The 17,220-nt window shown below is 41.1% G+C and overlaps 1 protein-coding gene and 1 non-coding gene across 2 annotated transcripts; one reads left to right on the forward strand and one right to left on the reverse strand.

Annotated features, from left to right (window-relative positions):
* Positions 1-3,825: 3,825 nt before the first annotated feature.
* Positions 3,826-8,037, reverse strand: LOC110516218 (uncharacterized). The gene is made up of 2 exons (XM_036973768.2): positions 7,439-8,037; positions 3,826-5,330 (listed from the first exon to the last, which is right to left on the reverse strand). The coding sequence occupies exons 1-2, from the start codon at positions 7,776-7,778 to the stop codon at positions 4,528-4,530; spliced, it is 1,143 nt and encodes a 380-aa protein (XP_036829663.1). The 5' UTR covers positions 7,779-8,037; the 3' UTR covers positions 3,826-4,527.
* Positions 8,038-16,632: 8,595 nt separating this feature from the next.
* On the forward strand, positions 16,633-16,705 carry trnaq-cug (transfer RNA glutamine (anticodon CUG)). Its single transcript has one exon. It is a non-coding gene; the product is annotated as a tRNA-Gln (tRNA).
* Positions 16,706-17,220: the final 515 nt, after the last annotated feature.

The following is a 17,220-nucleotide window of genomic DNA, read 5'->3' on the forward strand; positions in this document are numbered from 1 at the left end:
TACTCTTCCTGGGGTTTATTATGGATCCTCATTAGTTCCTGCCAAGGCAGCAGCTACTCTTCCTGGGGTTTATTATGGATCCCCATTAGTTCCTGCCAAGGCAGCAGCTACTCTTCCTGGGGTTTATTATGGATCCCCATCAGTTCCTGCCAAGGCAGCAGCTACTCCTCCTGGGGTTTATTATGGATCTCCATTAGTTCCTGCCAAGGCAGCAGCTACTCTTCCTGGGGTTTATTATGGATCCCCATCAGTTCCTGCCAAGGCAGCAGCTACTCTTCCTGGGGTTTATTATGGATCCCCATCAGTTCCTGCCAAGGCAGCAGCTACTCTTCCTGGGGTTTATTATGGATCCCCATTAGTTCCTGCCAAGGCAGCAGCTACTCTTCCTGGGGTTTATTATGGATCCCCATCAGTTCCTGCCATGCAGCAGCTACTCTTCCTGGGGTTTATTATGGATCCCCATCAGTTCCTGCCAAGGCAGCAGCTACTCTTCCTGGGGTTTATTATGGATCTCCATTAGTTCCTGCCAAGGCAGCAGCTACTCTTCCTGGGGTTTATTATGGATCCCCATTAGTTCCTGCCAAGGCAGCAGCTACTCTACCTGGGGTTTATTATGGATCCCCATTAGTACCTGTCAAGGCAGCAGCTACTCTTCCTGGGGTTTATTATGGATCCTCATTAGTTCCTGCCAAGGCAGCAGCTACTCTTCCTGGGGTTTATTATGGATCCCCATTAGTTCCTGCCAAGGCAGCAGCTACTCTTCCTGGGGTTTATTATGGATCCCCATCAGTTCCTGCCAAGGCAGCAGCTACTCCTCCTGGGGTTTATTATGGATCTCCATTAGTTCCTGCCAAGGCAGCAGCTACTCTTCCTGGGGTTTATTATGGATCCCCATCAGTTCCTGCCAAGGCAGCAGCTACTCTTCCTGGGGTTTATTATGGATCCCCATCAGTTCCTGCCAAGGCAGCAGCTACTCCTCCTGGGGTTTATTATGGATCCCCATCAGTTCCTGCCAAGGCAGCAGCTACAATTCCTGGGGTTTATTATGGATCCCCATCAGTTCCTGCCAAGGCAGCAGCTACTCTTCCTGGGGTTTATTATGGATATCCATTAGTTCCTGCCAAGGCAGCAGCTACTCTTCCTGGGGTTTATTAATAATCCCCATTAGTTCCTGCCAAGGCAGCAGCTACTCTTCCTGGGGTTTATTATGGATCCCCATTAGTTCCTGCCAAGGCAGCAGCTACTCTACCTGGGGTTTATTATGGATCCCCATTAGTTCCTGTCAAGGCAGCAGCTACTCTTCCTGGGGTTTATTATGGATCCCCATTAGTTCCTGCCAAGGCAGCAGCTACTCTTCCTGGGGTTTATTATGGATCCCCATTAGTTCCTGCCAAGGCAGCAGCTACTCTTCCTGGGGTTTATTATGGATCCCCATTAGTTCCTGCCAAGGCAGCAGCTACTCTTCCTGGGGTTTATTATGGATCCCCATTAGTTCCTGCCAAGGCAGCAGCTACTCTTCCTGGGGTTTATTATGGATCCCCATTAGTTCCTGCCAAGGCAGCAGCTACTCTTCCTGGGGTTTATTATGGATCCCCATTAGTTCCTGCCAAGGCAGCAGCTACTCTTCCTGGGGTTTATTATGGATCCCCATCAGTTCCTGCCAAGGCAGCAGCTACTCTTCCTGGGGTTTATTATGGATCTCCATTAGTTCATGCCAAGGCAGCAGCTACTCTTCCTGGGGTTTATTATGGATCCCCATCAGTTCCTGCCAAGGCAGCAGCTACTCTTCCTGGGGTTTATTATGGATCCCCATTAGTTCCTGCCAAGGCAGCAGCTACTCTTCCTGGGGTTTATTATGGATCCCCATCAGTTCCTGCCATGCAGCAGCTACTCTTCCTGGGGTTTATTATGGATCACCATCAGTTCCTGCCAAGGCAGCAGCTACTATTCCTGGGGTTTATTATGGATCCCCATCAGTTCCTGCCAAGGCAGCAGCTACTCTTCCTGGGGTTTATTATGGATCTCCATTAGTTCCTGCCAAGGCAGCAGCTACTCTTCCTGGGGTTTATTATGGATCCCCATTAGTTCCTGCCAAGGCAGCAGCTACTCTTCCTGGGGTTTATTATGGATCCCCATTAGTTCCTGCCATGGCAGCAGCTACTCTACCTGGGGTTTATTATGGATCCCCATTAGTTCCTGTCAAGGCAGCAGCTACTCTTCCTGGGGTTTATTATGGATCCCCATTAGTTCCTGCCAAGGCAGCAGCTACTCTTCCTGGGGTTTATTATGGATCCCCATCAGTTCCTGCCAAGGCAGCAGCTACTATTCCTGGGGTTTATTATGGATCCCCATCAGTTCCTGCCAAGGCAGCAGCTACTCTTCCTGGGGTTTATTATGGATCCCCATTAGTTCCTGCCAAGGCAGCAGCTACTCTTCCTGGGGTTTATTATGGATCCCCATCAGTTCCTGCCATGCAGCAGCTACTCTTCCTGGGGTTTATTATGGATCCCCATCAGTTCCTGCCAAGGCAGCAGCTACTCTTCCTGGGGTTTATTATGGATCTCCATTAGTTCCTGCCAAGGCAGCAGCTACTCTTCCTGGGGTTTATTATGGATCCCCATTAGTTCCTGCCAAGACAGCAGCTACTCTTCCTGGGGTTTATTATGGATCCCCATTAGTTCCTGCCAAGGCAGCAGCTACTCTACCTGGGGTTTATTATGGATCCCCATTAGTTCCTGTCAAGGCAGCAGCTACTCTTCCTGGGGTTTATTATGGATCCCCATTAGTTCCTGCCAAGGCAGCAGCTACTCTTCCTGGGGTTTATTATGGATCCCCATTAGTTCCTGCCAAGGCAGCAGCTACTCTTCCTGGGGTTTATTATGGATCCCCATCAGTTCCTGCCAAGGCAGCAGCTACTCTTCCTGGGGTTTATTATGGATCCCCATTAGTTCCTGCCAAGGCAGCAGCTACTCTTCCTGGGGTTTATTATGGATCCCCATTAGTTCCTGCCAAGGCAGCAGCTACTCTTCCTGGGGTTTATTATGGATCCCCATTAGTTCCTGCCAAGGCAGCAGCTACTCTTCCTGGGGTTTATTATGGATCCCCATTAGTTCCTGCCAATCCTAAAAAACAAGTTATATTTTGGGTTGGATGTAGCATCATATTGTTAATATTTTAATCAATGGCATTTCCTTTCAGTGCTCATTAGTCTTTCAGCTGTTATTCTTTGTTTTTGATCCCCAATGCTCTAACCACTAGGCTACGCTGCCGCCCCATGTCAGACATGGATGCAACACAATGGCTTCACAGAAGAAAACAAATTAAACAGAAATATTGAGGATAAAAAACAAAGAATAACAGCTGAAAGACTAATGAGCATTGCAAAGGAAATGCCATTGATTAAAATATTAACAATATGATGCTACATCCAACCCAAAATATAACTTGTTTTTTAGGAGGGGCTCTGAAAGACACTGGGGGCATCGACTGAAAATTGAAAATTGACTGGTAACAAAAACTGGGACCTAAAAGACACCCACCATGAGACCCAATAAATATGCCCAAGAAGAGGCAAAGACAGGAAGCAAACCAAAAAGGTGGAGCAACTAAAGGTGTTGACTCTCCACATCTATCAAGACAACTGTAGCACAAGGCCAGACACTCTTAAATAGAACCTGGACCAGCTCAGGTGAAACACCTTCCCACTAACGAGATGGACAAGCCAGCACAGGTGTAACACATACTGACTAATGAGGTGACACCAATCAGTGTGCCGAAGACACATTTCAGTTGAACAACTGACAAGAAAACAACTTCCATTTCACATTATAATCAACTACAATGCTTTACTTTCATCAATATAAACATGGTGTCTACTGGCTGGCAACAATTAAAAACAAGAAAAAAAGCTCAAAAACTACACAGAATCTGGGAATAATGTGTACATCCCTGGTTAGAGGATAACTTGAAGAAAACAAACAGCTAGCTACATTTTGAAGTGTTGCATTATGATTCAAGTGGGTCACCAACGTGGTAAGTGTAACACAGCTCTTTTTGTTAAATCTCATAAATAGTACTCTTTCAATTCAGAGCCTGGATTTTCCCCCTGAGGCTAATATCCAGATCATGCTGAAATCAATAGAACAGGGGGAAACGTTTAGGCTTCTACATTGTGACATTATTAAAATACTCATACTACAATGTTACAACATTCTACATTGTGACATCATTAAAATACTCCTACTACAATGTTACAACATTCTACATTGTGACATCATTAAAATACTCCTACTACAATGTTACAACATTCTACATTGTGACATCATTAAAATACTCCTACTACAATGTTACAACATTCTACATTGTGACATCATTAAAATACTCCTACTACAATGTTACAACATTCTACATTGTGACATCATTAAAATACTCCTACTACAATGTTACAACATTCTACATTGTGACATCATTAAAATACTCCTACTACAATGTTTAAACATTCTACATTGTGACATTATTTAATTGATATCATGAAACAACTCCATGTATTTTCTGATGTCTAATCAGAGACCATTTATCATAGTATCTCTTCCCACATTGATTACAGCTATAGGGTTTCTCTCCTGTGTGTGTTCTCTGGTGTATCTTTAGATAGCTAGATGTAGAGAAACTCTTCACACATTGATTACAGCTATGAGGTTTCTCTCCTGTGTGTGTTCTCTGGTGTTTTGTTAGACAGCTAGATCTTGAAAAACTCTTCCCACATTGAGTACAACTATAAGGTTTCTCTCCTGTGTGTGTTCTCTGGTGTAAAGTCAGACATTGATATGCACCAAAACTCTTCCCACATTGATCACAGCTATAAGGTTTCTCTCCTGTGTGTGTTCTCTGGTGTCTAGTCAGACATTGATATGCACCAAAACTCTTCCCACATTGATCACAGCTATATTGTTTATCTCCTTTGTGTGTTCTCTGGTGTATAGTTAGATTGCTAGATGTAGTATAACTCTTCCCACATTGATCACAGATATAAGATTTCTCTCCTGTGTGAATTCGTTGATGCATTTTAAGGTCTGATGAAGAGTTGAATCTCTTCCCACAGTCAGAGCAGCAGTGAGATTTCCCTCCAATGTGCATTCTCAGGTGTTCTTTTAGTGAATTTGGTATTGAGAAATATAACCCACAATCAGAGCAGCAGTTAGATATCTTCCCGGTGGGTCTCTGCTGGTGTTTCTGGAGGAGTTCTGATCTGGAGAGACTCTTCTCTGCCTCGTCAGCATCATGAGGTTGTTGAGGCTCCCCAGAGGATCCACGATGGTCACATCTCTCTCCTGTGTGAATGACAACGTCAGACAGATGGTTAAAGGCCCAAACCATCAGAAATCCACTGTTTATTTTGAGGTAAAAGGTGATGCCCAGAGCAGTTGTGAAGTTGTACAACAATTGACGTGTTAAATGATTTGACAATTAAGACAGTCAAGATAGCAACAATAGTTATATTTAGTCTTGTTTTCACATTAGTAGTAACTAGAAATAAGTTATTAAAGTTGTTGAAATCCTAAGCAGTGTGCCAGACAACTATTGGTCTCCAATACAGGCCCCTTTCTGTGTTTGCTTAAATTGCATCACGAGGGCAATGCACACATAATTTGATTAACTCCTCCATGGTAATGAGGAAACCGCTAGTTATGGATGTAGTATATCTGCTAATGAGGAAACCACTAGTTATGGATGTAGTATATCTGGTAATGAGGAAACCACTAGTTATGTTCTCATAGGCTGACAGCAAAAATTAGCCTCCATTTACAGGTTGCGTATGAGTGTATTTCACATTACTTTTGGATTATAATTGTAAGGCTCGCTTGAATGTCCTGGTTAATATGTTTGTGTTATTGTCGCAAATCAACTGCTTTACACTTAAAAAACACTTAACCAGTAAAATGCTCTTTGGCTTTAACATCAGCCATAACTTCACCTAACAATAACATAGACCTACTGTAGGACCCATAACTTCACCTAACAATAACATAGACCTACTGTACGACCCATAACTTCACCTAACGATAACATAGACCTACTGTAGGACCCATAACTTTTTGTTATCTGTTTTTGTTATCTGGGACACCCTAGAACATACAGTGCATTCAGACCCCTTCCTTTTGACACATTTTGTTAATCAATCAAAATATTTCACTTGGAAATGGCTTATGCCAAACGATGCTTTTATCCAGGCTTCAACCGACTCCCATTCCGATTTACGGATTATATATTTTTTAAATCTTATCTTCAGACAATACCTCATAATGATATCACAATATCCCATAAAAGTGAGGAAAAAGGTTTAGAAATGCTTGCATTTCTGTAGGACTTGTAACTCTCTAGGTCATGCCAGTAGGCTACAGTAGGTTGTATCTCTCTAGGCCATGCCAGTAGGCTACAGTAGGTTGTAACTCTCTAGTTCATGCCAGTAGGCTACAGTAGGTTGTAACTCTCTAGGTCATGCCAGTAGGCTACAGTAGGTTGTATCTCTCTAGGTCATGCCAGTAGGCTACAGTAGGTTGTATCTCTCTAGGTCATGCCAGTAGGCTACAGTTGGTTGTAACTCTAGGTCATGACAGTAGGCTACAGTAGGTTGTATCTCTCTAGGCCATGCCAGTAGGCTACAGTAGGTTGCAACTCTCTAGGCCATGCCAGTAGGATACAGTAGGTTGTAACACTCTAGTTCATGCCAATAGGTTACAGTAGGTTGTATCCAAGTGGAAACAATGATCAACCCAATGTGGAAAGAGTTGAATTTGGTCAACAACAAAATGAATGGCTTATTTGCTACGTGAGGATTACTTGATCTAACAGAAGTTTCGTAATGATTAAGTTGTTATGTGACATACCGACAACTTTGATAAAAAGCACTATAGGAGTTGTCTCCAGATCGCTATGCATATTCATGCTAGTAGCTTAGCATCTCTCTCCATTGAATACAGGCAGTTGATGTCAACAACCCTCATAGAATATAAATAATATATTACAATAATAGGATGTATCCACCAATCCAAAGAAGGGATAGGTGGAAGCTAGAGAACCCACAGTGCCGCTTTGTGGACAACGACTCCCCTTGTTAGGACAGAGAGACATCTTGTCAGTATATCCATAATCTTTGGTGTAGCCAACCCAACTCTCACATGGCACTATTAGGGGCCCCGGTGTGTAGTAAAAATCACTACATGCAGTGCCCCCCAGGCTGCAGTCAGCAGATAGACCCTTCTCAAATATATATGTTAAGTCACTTTTTGGAAACGGAATGGAAAAAACAAGGGGTAGCTTGCTCTCTACGTCTCTGATTCTAGACATCAGTCATCATCCTAGGGCCCTCCGTTGAAGAGGTATTGACGAGCCAACTCCGAATATCCAAAGTTAAAAACAAATTGAAGACAGTACTTACTGGTGTTAATCAGATCTCCTATCTCCACCTCTTCATCTTTCAATGTGACAGTAATATCCCCTTCCTTCTTCACTCCAAAAACGACATCCTCTTTCCCGTCCTCCTCTTCTTTTACTTTAACATCCTCCCCCTCTTTCACTCTGAACGCATCTTCCTCTTCTTTCACTGAAACGTCTTTCTCTTCTTCTTTCACTGTAACAGACTCACCCTCTACTTGTTTTTTAACTGTGACATCCTCTTCCTTCTCCTCTTTCACCACAATGTTCAGCCCCAGAGCTTCTTTCTCCGTCCAGCAGATCTCCTCTTCTTTAACAGGAGGGGAGAAGTTTAGGGAGCTCATGGTCGGGGATGTTATCTAGCTATCATTAGCGACTAGGCTAGTGCTAACTTAACCAGACAGCTACTATAGCTGACTAATACAAAATAACGTAATATTAAATTAAATAGGTTAACAAGTAGATACAACAGAAGTGTGTCTAAAACACATCAGCTAATATACACCGAAAGCGTATAAATATCTTGAATCTTTCGGCTATGTTGGCTAGCAAGCTACCGAGGTGGTTGACGAGCTGTTTCTGAAGAACAGTCCACTAGATTATACGTCACGCTGGCAGCGTCGCCTGAAAGACGCACATCGCCGCCTGCTGACTGGAGGGGAAACGCAGTTGAGGATCATATTTTATTTTCAGACAAAGGTTATTTTAAATGGATTTAATTAAACAATACTATTATATTGAGACATACAAAGACAGGAATGTGTTGATTGATTAGTGCAAATAAAAAAAATGTTTACCAGCATATTTAAGGCAGTTTCATTAAGTCATACTAAATCTAAATTAGCAGCTAGCTACTGTAGGTCTATACTGTTCCTACATGGTGTAACAATACATCCTGTAGATGTATATAATGAACAGACTAGGTCTATACTGCTCCTACATGGTGTAACAATACATCATATAGGTGTATATAATGAACAGACTAGGTCTATTCTGCTCCTACATGGTGTAACAATACATCATGTAGATGTATATAATGAACAGACTAGGTCTATACTGCTCCTACATGGTGTAACAATACATCATGTAGATGTATATAATGAACAGACTAGGTCTATACTGCTCCTACATGGTGTAACAATACATCATGTAGATGTATATAATGAACAGACTAGGTCTATTCTGCTCCTACATGGTGTAACAATACATCATGTAGATGTATATAATGAACAGACTAGGTCTATACTGTTCCTACATGGTGTAACAATACATCATGTAGATGTATATAATGAACAGACTAGGTCTATTCTGCTCCTACATGGTGTAACAATACATCATGTAGATGTATATAATGAACAGACTAGGTCTATACTGCTCCTACATGGTGTAACAATACATCATGTAGATGTATATAATGAACAGACTAGGTCTATTCTGCTCCTACATGGTGTAACAATACATCATGTAGATGTATATAATGAACAGACTAGGTCTATACTGCTCCTACATGGTGTAACAATACATCATGTAGATGTATATAATGAACAGACTAGGTCTATACTGCTCCTACATGGTGTAACAATACATCATGTAGATGTATATAATGAACAGACTAGGTCTATACTGCTCCTACATTTTGATGTATTATTATGTGTTATTTATTTCTCCTTTATTTAACCAGGTAGGCAGTTTAGAACAAGGTTTCATTTACAACTGCGACCTGGCCAAGATAAAGCAAAGCAGTTCGACAAAAACAACACAGAGTTACACATGAACAAACATTCAGTCAACAACACAATAGAAGATCGAGAATATATTTTTAAGTTTAGGAATATTGTGAAACACGATCATTCCACTATTAATGCAGATATTATGGACATTTTATTTAAAACATGTAATTAAATTATAATTGTAGCTCCTTTAATTCAGACCCAAAATGTATTTGCTATAATGTGTGCCATTGCCCGGCTGTTAAAATGGACAGGAGACTATTTGAGACTCAGCCTTGAGTTTAAATCTGATGGAATGTTAACTTTGATTGTCTTCAATGAAAATTACCTTTCAAACATGGAATGCAACGTTGTATGAAACATTATTGTCAAGTGACTTGATGTCTACGGTGCCAAAGACATTGATAGTTGGGAGTGTCAAGTATGTTGATATAACGGTAATAATGTCAAAATCCCACTTTTAACAACCATCAGAATTGGTTAAAAAAAAAGGTTATACCCAAGTAGTGCAGCGGTCTAAGGTACTGCATCAAAGGGCTAGAGGCATCACTACAGACCCGGGTTTGATCCGGGTTTAAACTCCACCAACGAAACTAGATCATCACATTTTAAAATGTTCAGGAGAGAATTCCAGGACCACGGAGCTGAGTAACTAAAACTATTTCTACCATGACCTGTTCTAATTTTTGGTACTGTTAGAAGCAAATGAGAAGGGGACCATAATTGCTCTGTTTGATCAAATAATTAAGACACACAAATTACTTGAGGGAGCCAGAGATCAAGATAATCTAACCAGAAGGAGGAAAATTCTGCCATTATGCTTCTGAGGTTTCCGGTAATGGGCTACACCAGAGATCGGCAACCTTTTCCAGATGGAGTGCCAAGTTATCTTACCATTTCTACCGATCTGCGTGCCAGTTAGGATTTTCATATGCACATTTTTGTGGAATAGTTTCAATTTATAATAGTATCTCAAAATCATTGTCTGTGATTCATCTACATTCTATCTAAATGAAAATTATACAAATCTAAAAGTAACTTTTATTGCTATTGCCAACTATGTAAAAATTGCCTACATAAAGCTAACAAAAAAAACATTGCAGCCTGCAGGTAGAAAATATACTATAAATCACATTTTCTGCACATGGCCTGTCTACAACAATCTTGAAACATTGTATCAACTGGGTCCTCCAGTCCTCCAGGCGTGAATTTAATAGTATGTTGTATCTAGTTTCTCTCCTTCAGGGAACAGTAGTTATAGTCATAACGTTACGCTTGTCATATGATGAACTTCAACTTAAATACGGGATCTTGCAGTCTGACAGTTTTTTTATTATGAAATGCACTCGAACTACGTATCATTTAGTGGTTCCTTATGTTACGCTGGGGAAACAGAAGTACTAAATCATTTGAGTTCGCTAAATCCAATGATTTTTAACAGAGTCATCTTGTAATCCAAGATAGTGTAGCAGTAAGACGTGTTTGTTGTTGTAAATGTTATGTTTTTTTTGTATTTAAAAAAAAATATTGCAATATATTTCAGTCTCTTTCTCCATTGTTTAAAATTACATATACCTTCCGGCAACCCACCTCACCCAATGTGATATGGACCTGCTATTTTTTGAACCTCCATCAGAAGCTGACCAGCTAATTACATAGCCACTCCTAGCGGCCTTTACCTTTTTTTAGCTCAGACACCAGCTGCTTTTAGCCTGGATTAAACCGAAGCTAGCACCAGTTAGCCTCGAGCCAGGCACATCTCCCAGCTAGCATAGTAACTACTACCTAGCTGCTTCCCTGTTTCATATATTGCTGTTCACTGGACCCTATGATCACCTGGCTACATAGCTGATGCCTGCTGGACTGTTCATAAATCACGGGTGTCCTGTTTGTTTATTTTGTTTATTAACTTATTAACTTACCCTCTCTGCCCATTCATTGCCATTTTACCTGTTGTTGTTGTCTTAGCTGATTAACTGTTGTCTTACCCGTTGTCTTAGCTAGCTCTCCTAATCAACACCTGTGATTGCTTTATGCCTCGCTTTATGTCGCTCTAATGTCAATATGCCTTGTATACTGTTGTTTAGGGTAGTGATCATTGTTTTATTTTACTGCGGAGCCTCTAGTCCCACTCAACATGCCTCAAATAACTATTTTGTCCCACCTCCCACACATGCGGTGACCTCACCTAGCATAACTCCAGAAATGCAACCTCTCTTATCGTCACTCAATGCCTAAGTTTACCTCCACTGTACCCACACCCTACCATACCCTCTACATCACCTGAGGAACAGAGGAGTAGGATGAGGATACGGCTAAAAGCTATCAGAACTGGTCGTCTAGTGCATTGGGAACAAAGAAAAAAGGAGCAGATTTCTGGGCTTGGTAGGATAGATTCAAGGCATAATGTACAGACAGGTTAACCCAGGCCCTGTGTTAACCCAGGCACTCTCATTTGTCGACTTCTGTATTCGAAAAAGCCTTGGTTTCATGCATGTTAACATCAGAAGCCTCCTCCCTAAGTTTGTTTTACCCACTGCTTTTAGCACCCCCCGCAAACCTTAATGGCCTTGCCGTGTCTGAATCCTGGCTTAGGAAGGCCACCAAAAATTCTGAAATTTCCATCCCCAACTACAACATTTTCCGTCAAGAAACTGTCAAAGGGGGTGACACTCTAGACCCAAACTCTAGACCCAAACTGTTACAGACTTATATCCATCCTGCCCTGCCTTTCTAAAGTCTTCGAAAGCCACGTAAACAAACAGATCACTGACCATTTCGAATCCCACCATACCTTCTCCGCTGTGCAATCCGGTTTCCGAGCTGCACCTCAGCCATGCTCAAGGTACTAAACGATATCATAACCGCCATCGATAAAAGACAGTACTGTGCAGCCGTCTTCATCGACCTGGCCAAGGCTTTCGACTCAATCACCGTATTCTTATCGGCAGACTCAACAGCCTTGGTTTCTCAAATGACTCAAAGGTTATGGGTCCTACATTAGGTCTATGTTGTTGTTAGGTGAAGTTATGGGTCCTACAGTAGGTCTATGTTGTTGTTAGGTGAAGTTATGGGTCCTACAGTACGTCTATGGTATTGGTATAACTACGGATTTCTGCATTAGCATGGTGGAGTTTCTGCAACCAAATTGCGTTTTAGCAAACAGAGGGCAGAGAGCGATGCAGAGAGCGATGCACGTATTTGGGGATGTCTGATAGGATAAACATAGTCTTACAAAAATCAATTGGCGAATGACAATAGTTCCTCAAAGTATTTGTACAATATTTCCAGCTCTCACTCTTGATAACCACTCGACATGAAAGGGAAAAATGTAATGCTCTGATCCAGTGGAAATGTCATAAAAGACCTGATTACTTCTTATCCCTTACACAAATATCCGACAGCTGTGTCTGTCCCAAACTCACTGGCTTGGGAAACTCTGAGGGCCCAGAACATTTTATATCAAGTTTCAGACCGACATTGGTGACAGAACTTGAAACATTGAATCAACTATGTAGACAGGCCATGTGCAGCCAATGTGATTTATTTTTATCTGGATATTTTCTAGATGTTTTTATTTGTTGGCTTTATGTAGGCTATTTTACATAGTTGGCAACGGCAATAAAAGTAGTTTAGATTTGTATCATTTTCATTTAGATAGAATGTAGATGAATCATAGAAAATGATTTTGAGAGAAAGACTTTAATTATTATTATTACTATTATAAATTAAACTGTTCCAGTAAAATGTGAATATGAAAATCATAACTGGCACCAGATCAGTAGAAATGGTCAGATAAATTGGCACTACAAATGGAAAAGGTTGCTGACTGCTGTTGTAGCCTATTACTGGAAACTATAGGAGCATAACGACTGCTGGTGTAGCCTATTACTGGAAACTATAGGAGCATAACGACTGCTGTTGTAGCCCATTACTGGAAACTGTAGGAGCATAACGACTGCTGTTGTAGCCTATTACTGGAAACTATAGGAGCATAACGACTGCTGTTGTAGCCTATTACTTGAAACTATAGGAGCATAACGACTGCTGTTGTAGCCTATTACTGGAAACTATAGGAGCATAACAACTGCTGGTGTAGCCTATTACTGGAAACTATAGGAGCATAACGACTGCTGTTGTAGCCTATTACTGGAAACTATAGGAGCATAACGACTGCTGTTGTAGCCTATTACTGGAAACTTCAGGAGCATAACGACTGCTGTTGTAGCCTATTACTGGAAACTATAGGAGCATAACGACTGCTGTTGTAGCCTATTACTGGAAACTATAGGAGCATAACGACTGCTGTTGTAGCCTATTACTGGAAACTTCAGGAGCGTAACGTCAGAATTTACTAAGGCCAGCAGCAGCGGGAGGAGGAAGAGTTTTTTTCTTATGGTTAGGCGATCTTGATCTCTGGTTCCCTCAAGTCATTTGTGTCTCAATTATTTAATAAAACAGGTGATTCCTATGTTGATGATGTAAAGAACATTTGCATCTCTGTGGTGTGTAATGAGGAGCAACCAGACGCTGGACGCATTTATGAAATTGCTTATTCCAGTTACTAATAAGCATGCACCCATTAAGAAAATGACTGTAAAAGCTGTAAACTCCCAGTGGAATGATGAGAAATAAAAAAATGGTATGGTTGAGAAGGATGAGGCAAAGGGAATGGCAAATAAGTCTGGCTGTACAACCGATTGACAAACATCCTGCAAATTGAGAAATCATGTGACAAACTGAATAAAAAGAAGAAAAACGATACAATGAAACAAAGATAAATGACATAAAGAATGACAGTAAAAAGCTTTTGAGAACCTTACATACAATTTTGGGAAAAAGGCAAACTCTGCTCCATCATTAACTGAATCAGATGGCTCATTCATCAAAGCCCACTCCTTTTATGATTTTTTCATTGGACTTATTAGCAAACATAGGCATGACATACCAGCAACAAATGCTGACACTCCACATCCAAGTATATCTGACCAAATTATGAAAGACAAGCATTGTAATTTAGAATTCCGTAAAGTCAGTGTGGAAGAGGTGAAAAATAATTGTTGTCTATCAACAATGACAAGCCACTGGGGTCTGACAATCTAGATGGAAAATTACTGAGGATAATAGCGGACTATATTGCCGCTCCTATTTTCCGTATCTTTAATTTAAGCCTACTAGAGAGCATGTGCCCTCAGGCCTGGAGGGAAGCTAAAGTCATTCGACATGCGCTGTGCTCTGCATAGTTGGCTCCAGGTAAAATGTTGCATTTATTCAGCCATTTTGTGACCAAAATCAAGCTACATATGGACAGTACCAAAATAAACTGACTCTGTAAATGACAAAGCGCCTCGTAACCTAGCTGGAAATGGGACAAACGGACCCCTTCTGTGGTAACAGATTGGGACGATTTCTAACCAAATCTAATTCCCAGGAACCGGGTTCAAATTAACCACAGAGACTGTGTGGGATAATAACATGGCCGTGTCCAACCCTGCTTGTTCCCTCGACTCCACTTCCATCCACCAATCTCCAACAGGGCCCTTAACCTGTATCAATAGACACTTCATTGTGAGCTACAGGTAGGAATCAGCAATGAATCCCAATAATGAGCCACCTATGGGAGGGGTATCCCTTTGTGGACAAATATCTCAACGTATTACTTCTACCCTGGGGAGATTGATATACCCCTTGAACATCGGCTCCAACCCTCGACGGATGTGGCAGGGCTTGCAAACTATTGCAAACTATTACAGACTACAAAGGGAAGCACAGCCGATAGCTGCCTAGTGACACGAGCCTACCAGACGAGCTAAATTACTTCAATGCTTGCTTCGAGATAAGTAACACTGAAACATGCATGAGAGCATCAGCTGTTCCGGACGACTTTGTGATCACGCTCTCCTCAGCCGATGTGAGTAAGACCTGTAAACAGGTTAACATTCACAAGGCCACAGGGCCCAATGGATTATCAGGACGTGTACTCCAAGCATGCGCTGACCAATTGGGAAGGGTCTTCACTGACATTTTCATCCCCTGTCTGAGTCTGTAATACCAAGATGTTTCAAGCAGAACACCATAGTCCCTGTGCCCAAGAACACTAAGGTAATCTGCCTAAATGACTACCGACCCGTAGCACTCACATCTGTAGCCATGAAGGGATTTGAAAGGCTGGTCGTGGCTCACAACACCATTACCCCTTTGTCACCATAAACCCTAGACCCACTCCAATTTGCATACCGCCCCAACAGATCCACAGATGATGCAATCTCTATTGCACTCCAAACTGCACTTTCCCACCTGGACAAAAGGAACACCCATGTGAGAATGCTATTCATCGACTACAGCTCAGCGTTCAACACCATAGTGTCCTCAAAGCTCATCACTAAGCTAAGGACCCTGGGACTAAACACTGAGCACGCCCCCATTCTCATCGAAGGGGTTGTAGTGGAGCAGTTGAAAGCTTCAAGTTTCTTGGTATCCACATCCTTGGTGTCCACATTATATGCTTAGTTACAGTTTTTCTCAGTCGCTTTGGTGCATTTTTCACATCATCCCTAACATGTGCAAAATATTAAGTGCATTTCTCAGAACAATTTGTACAAACTGCAATATACAATATATATGTTTCTAAAGCTAGTCAGTCACTAAAAATCCTTTGTACATATCTCAAAAGTAAATATTCATGCCAATGATCATGTCAGTGTCATCAGAATGATAAGTCATTGAGTCATTGTTCACGAACAAGGTCGTCAAAATGTTTAGGCATGTTGTCAATGTAACTGTGTACTTTGACAGTATTACCGGATGTAAACTTAGGCTACAGTTTGGATGACAGTTACTGTATTGAAAATGCACAAGGCTGCACTTCTATGGCATATATCAATTTCAACAGTACTATTTACATATTACTGTATGTACTGCCAGTGTAGATTTCCTGTAGGGGTCAAATTGTTAGAGCTGTTGATAAGTCATTAGCTGTGTTAGAATACTCACACTAATCATACTATTTGTGATGTTAATTGAGTATATAGTATGCTTATTGGTATAGTTAGTATGACAAAAGTTCCCGGATGTCATACTGGTTATATAGTAATGGTCTTTAACTGCCAGTGTAGATTTCCTGTGGGGGTCAAATTGTTAGAGCTGTTGATAAGTCATTGTATAATATTCTGGCAACACACGGGACAGAAAAGCTTTTAAAAAGACAGTGTTGGCTGGAGATGAAGTGAAAATGTATTCTCTGTCGTTTTGGACTTTCACACAATACATACTTTTGTCAAGGTGGATACCACATCTTAAGGTCCATATTGATATTTATTACTATAGAATGAAATCTATCTTTTTTTCTAAGGGGTTGTATAATTTAAGACCATGCATACATTTTGGCACGGTGGTTTCAACATCACTGTCAAAATCTGATGTTCGGTATCAATATTTTTTTTTCTTTTTGGACTTTTTGGAAAGAAGGGCCTCGTTAGCGCAGTAGGTAGCACGTTAGTCTCTGAATCTGAAGGTCGTGAGTTTGATCCTCACATGGGGCACCATGACAGACCAGCTAGATCTACTCTCTCTATTGTATTATGACAGACCAGCTAGTTCAACTGTCTCTATAATATTATAACAGACCAGCTAGATCTACTGTCTCTATTATATTATAACAGACCAGCTAGATCTACTGTCTCTATTATATTATGACAGACCAGCTAGATCTACTGTCTCTATTATAATATGACAGACTAGCTAGATCTAATGTCTCTAAGTCTCTATTATATTATGACAGACCAGCTAGATCTGCTGTCTCTATTATATTATGACAGACCAGCTGGATCTACTTTCTCTATTATATTATGACAGACCAGCTAGATCTACTGTCTCTATTATATTATGACAGACCAGCTGGATTTACTGTCTCTATTGTATTATGACAGACCAGCTAGATCTACTGTCTCTGTTATAATATGACAGACCAGCTAGATCTACTGTCTCTATTATAATATGACAGACCAGCTAGATCTACTGTCTCTATTATAATATGACAGACCAAATCAAATCAAAT

The sequence above is a fragment of the Oncorhynchus mykiss genome, chromosome 13 (genome assembly GCF_057628025.1).
Source record: "Oncorhynchus mykiss isolate SJ-2025 chromosome 13, ASM5762802v1, whole genome shotgun sequence".
NCBI classification, from domain to species: domain Eukaryota; kingdom Metazoa; phylum Chordata; class Actinopteri; order Salmoniformes; family Salmonidae; genus Oncorhynchus; species Oncorhynchus mykiss.

Coding starts and splice junctions, on each gene's coding strand:
- LOC110516218 (XM_036973768.2), bottom strand. CDS start 7,778: ATGAGCTCCCTAAACTTCTCCCCTCCTGTTAAAGAAGAGGAGATCTGC. Junction 5,331..7,438: donor AGGAGATCTGATTAACACCA/GTAAGTACTGTC, acceptor TCATTCACACAG/GAGAGAGATGTGACCATCGT.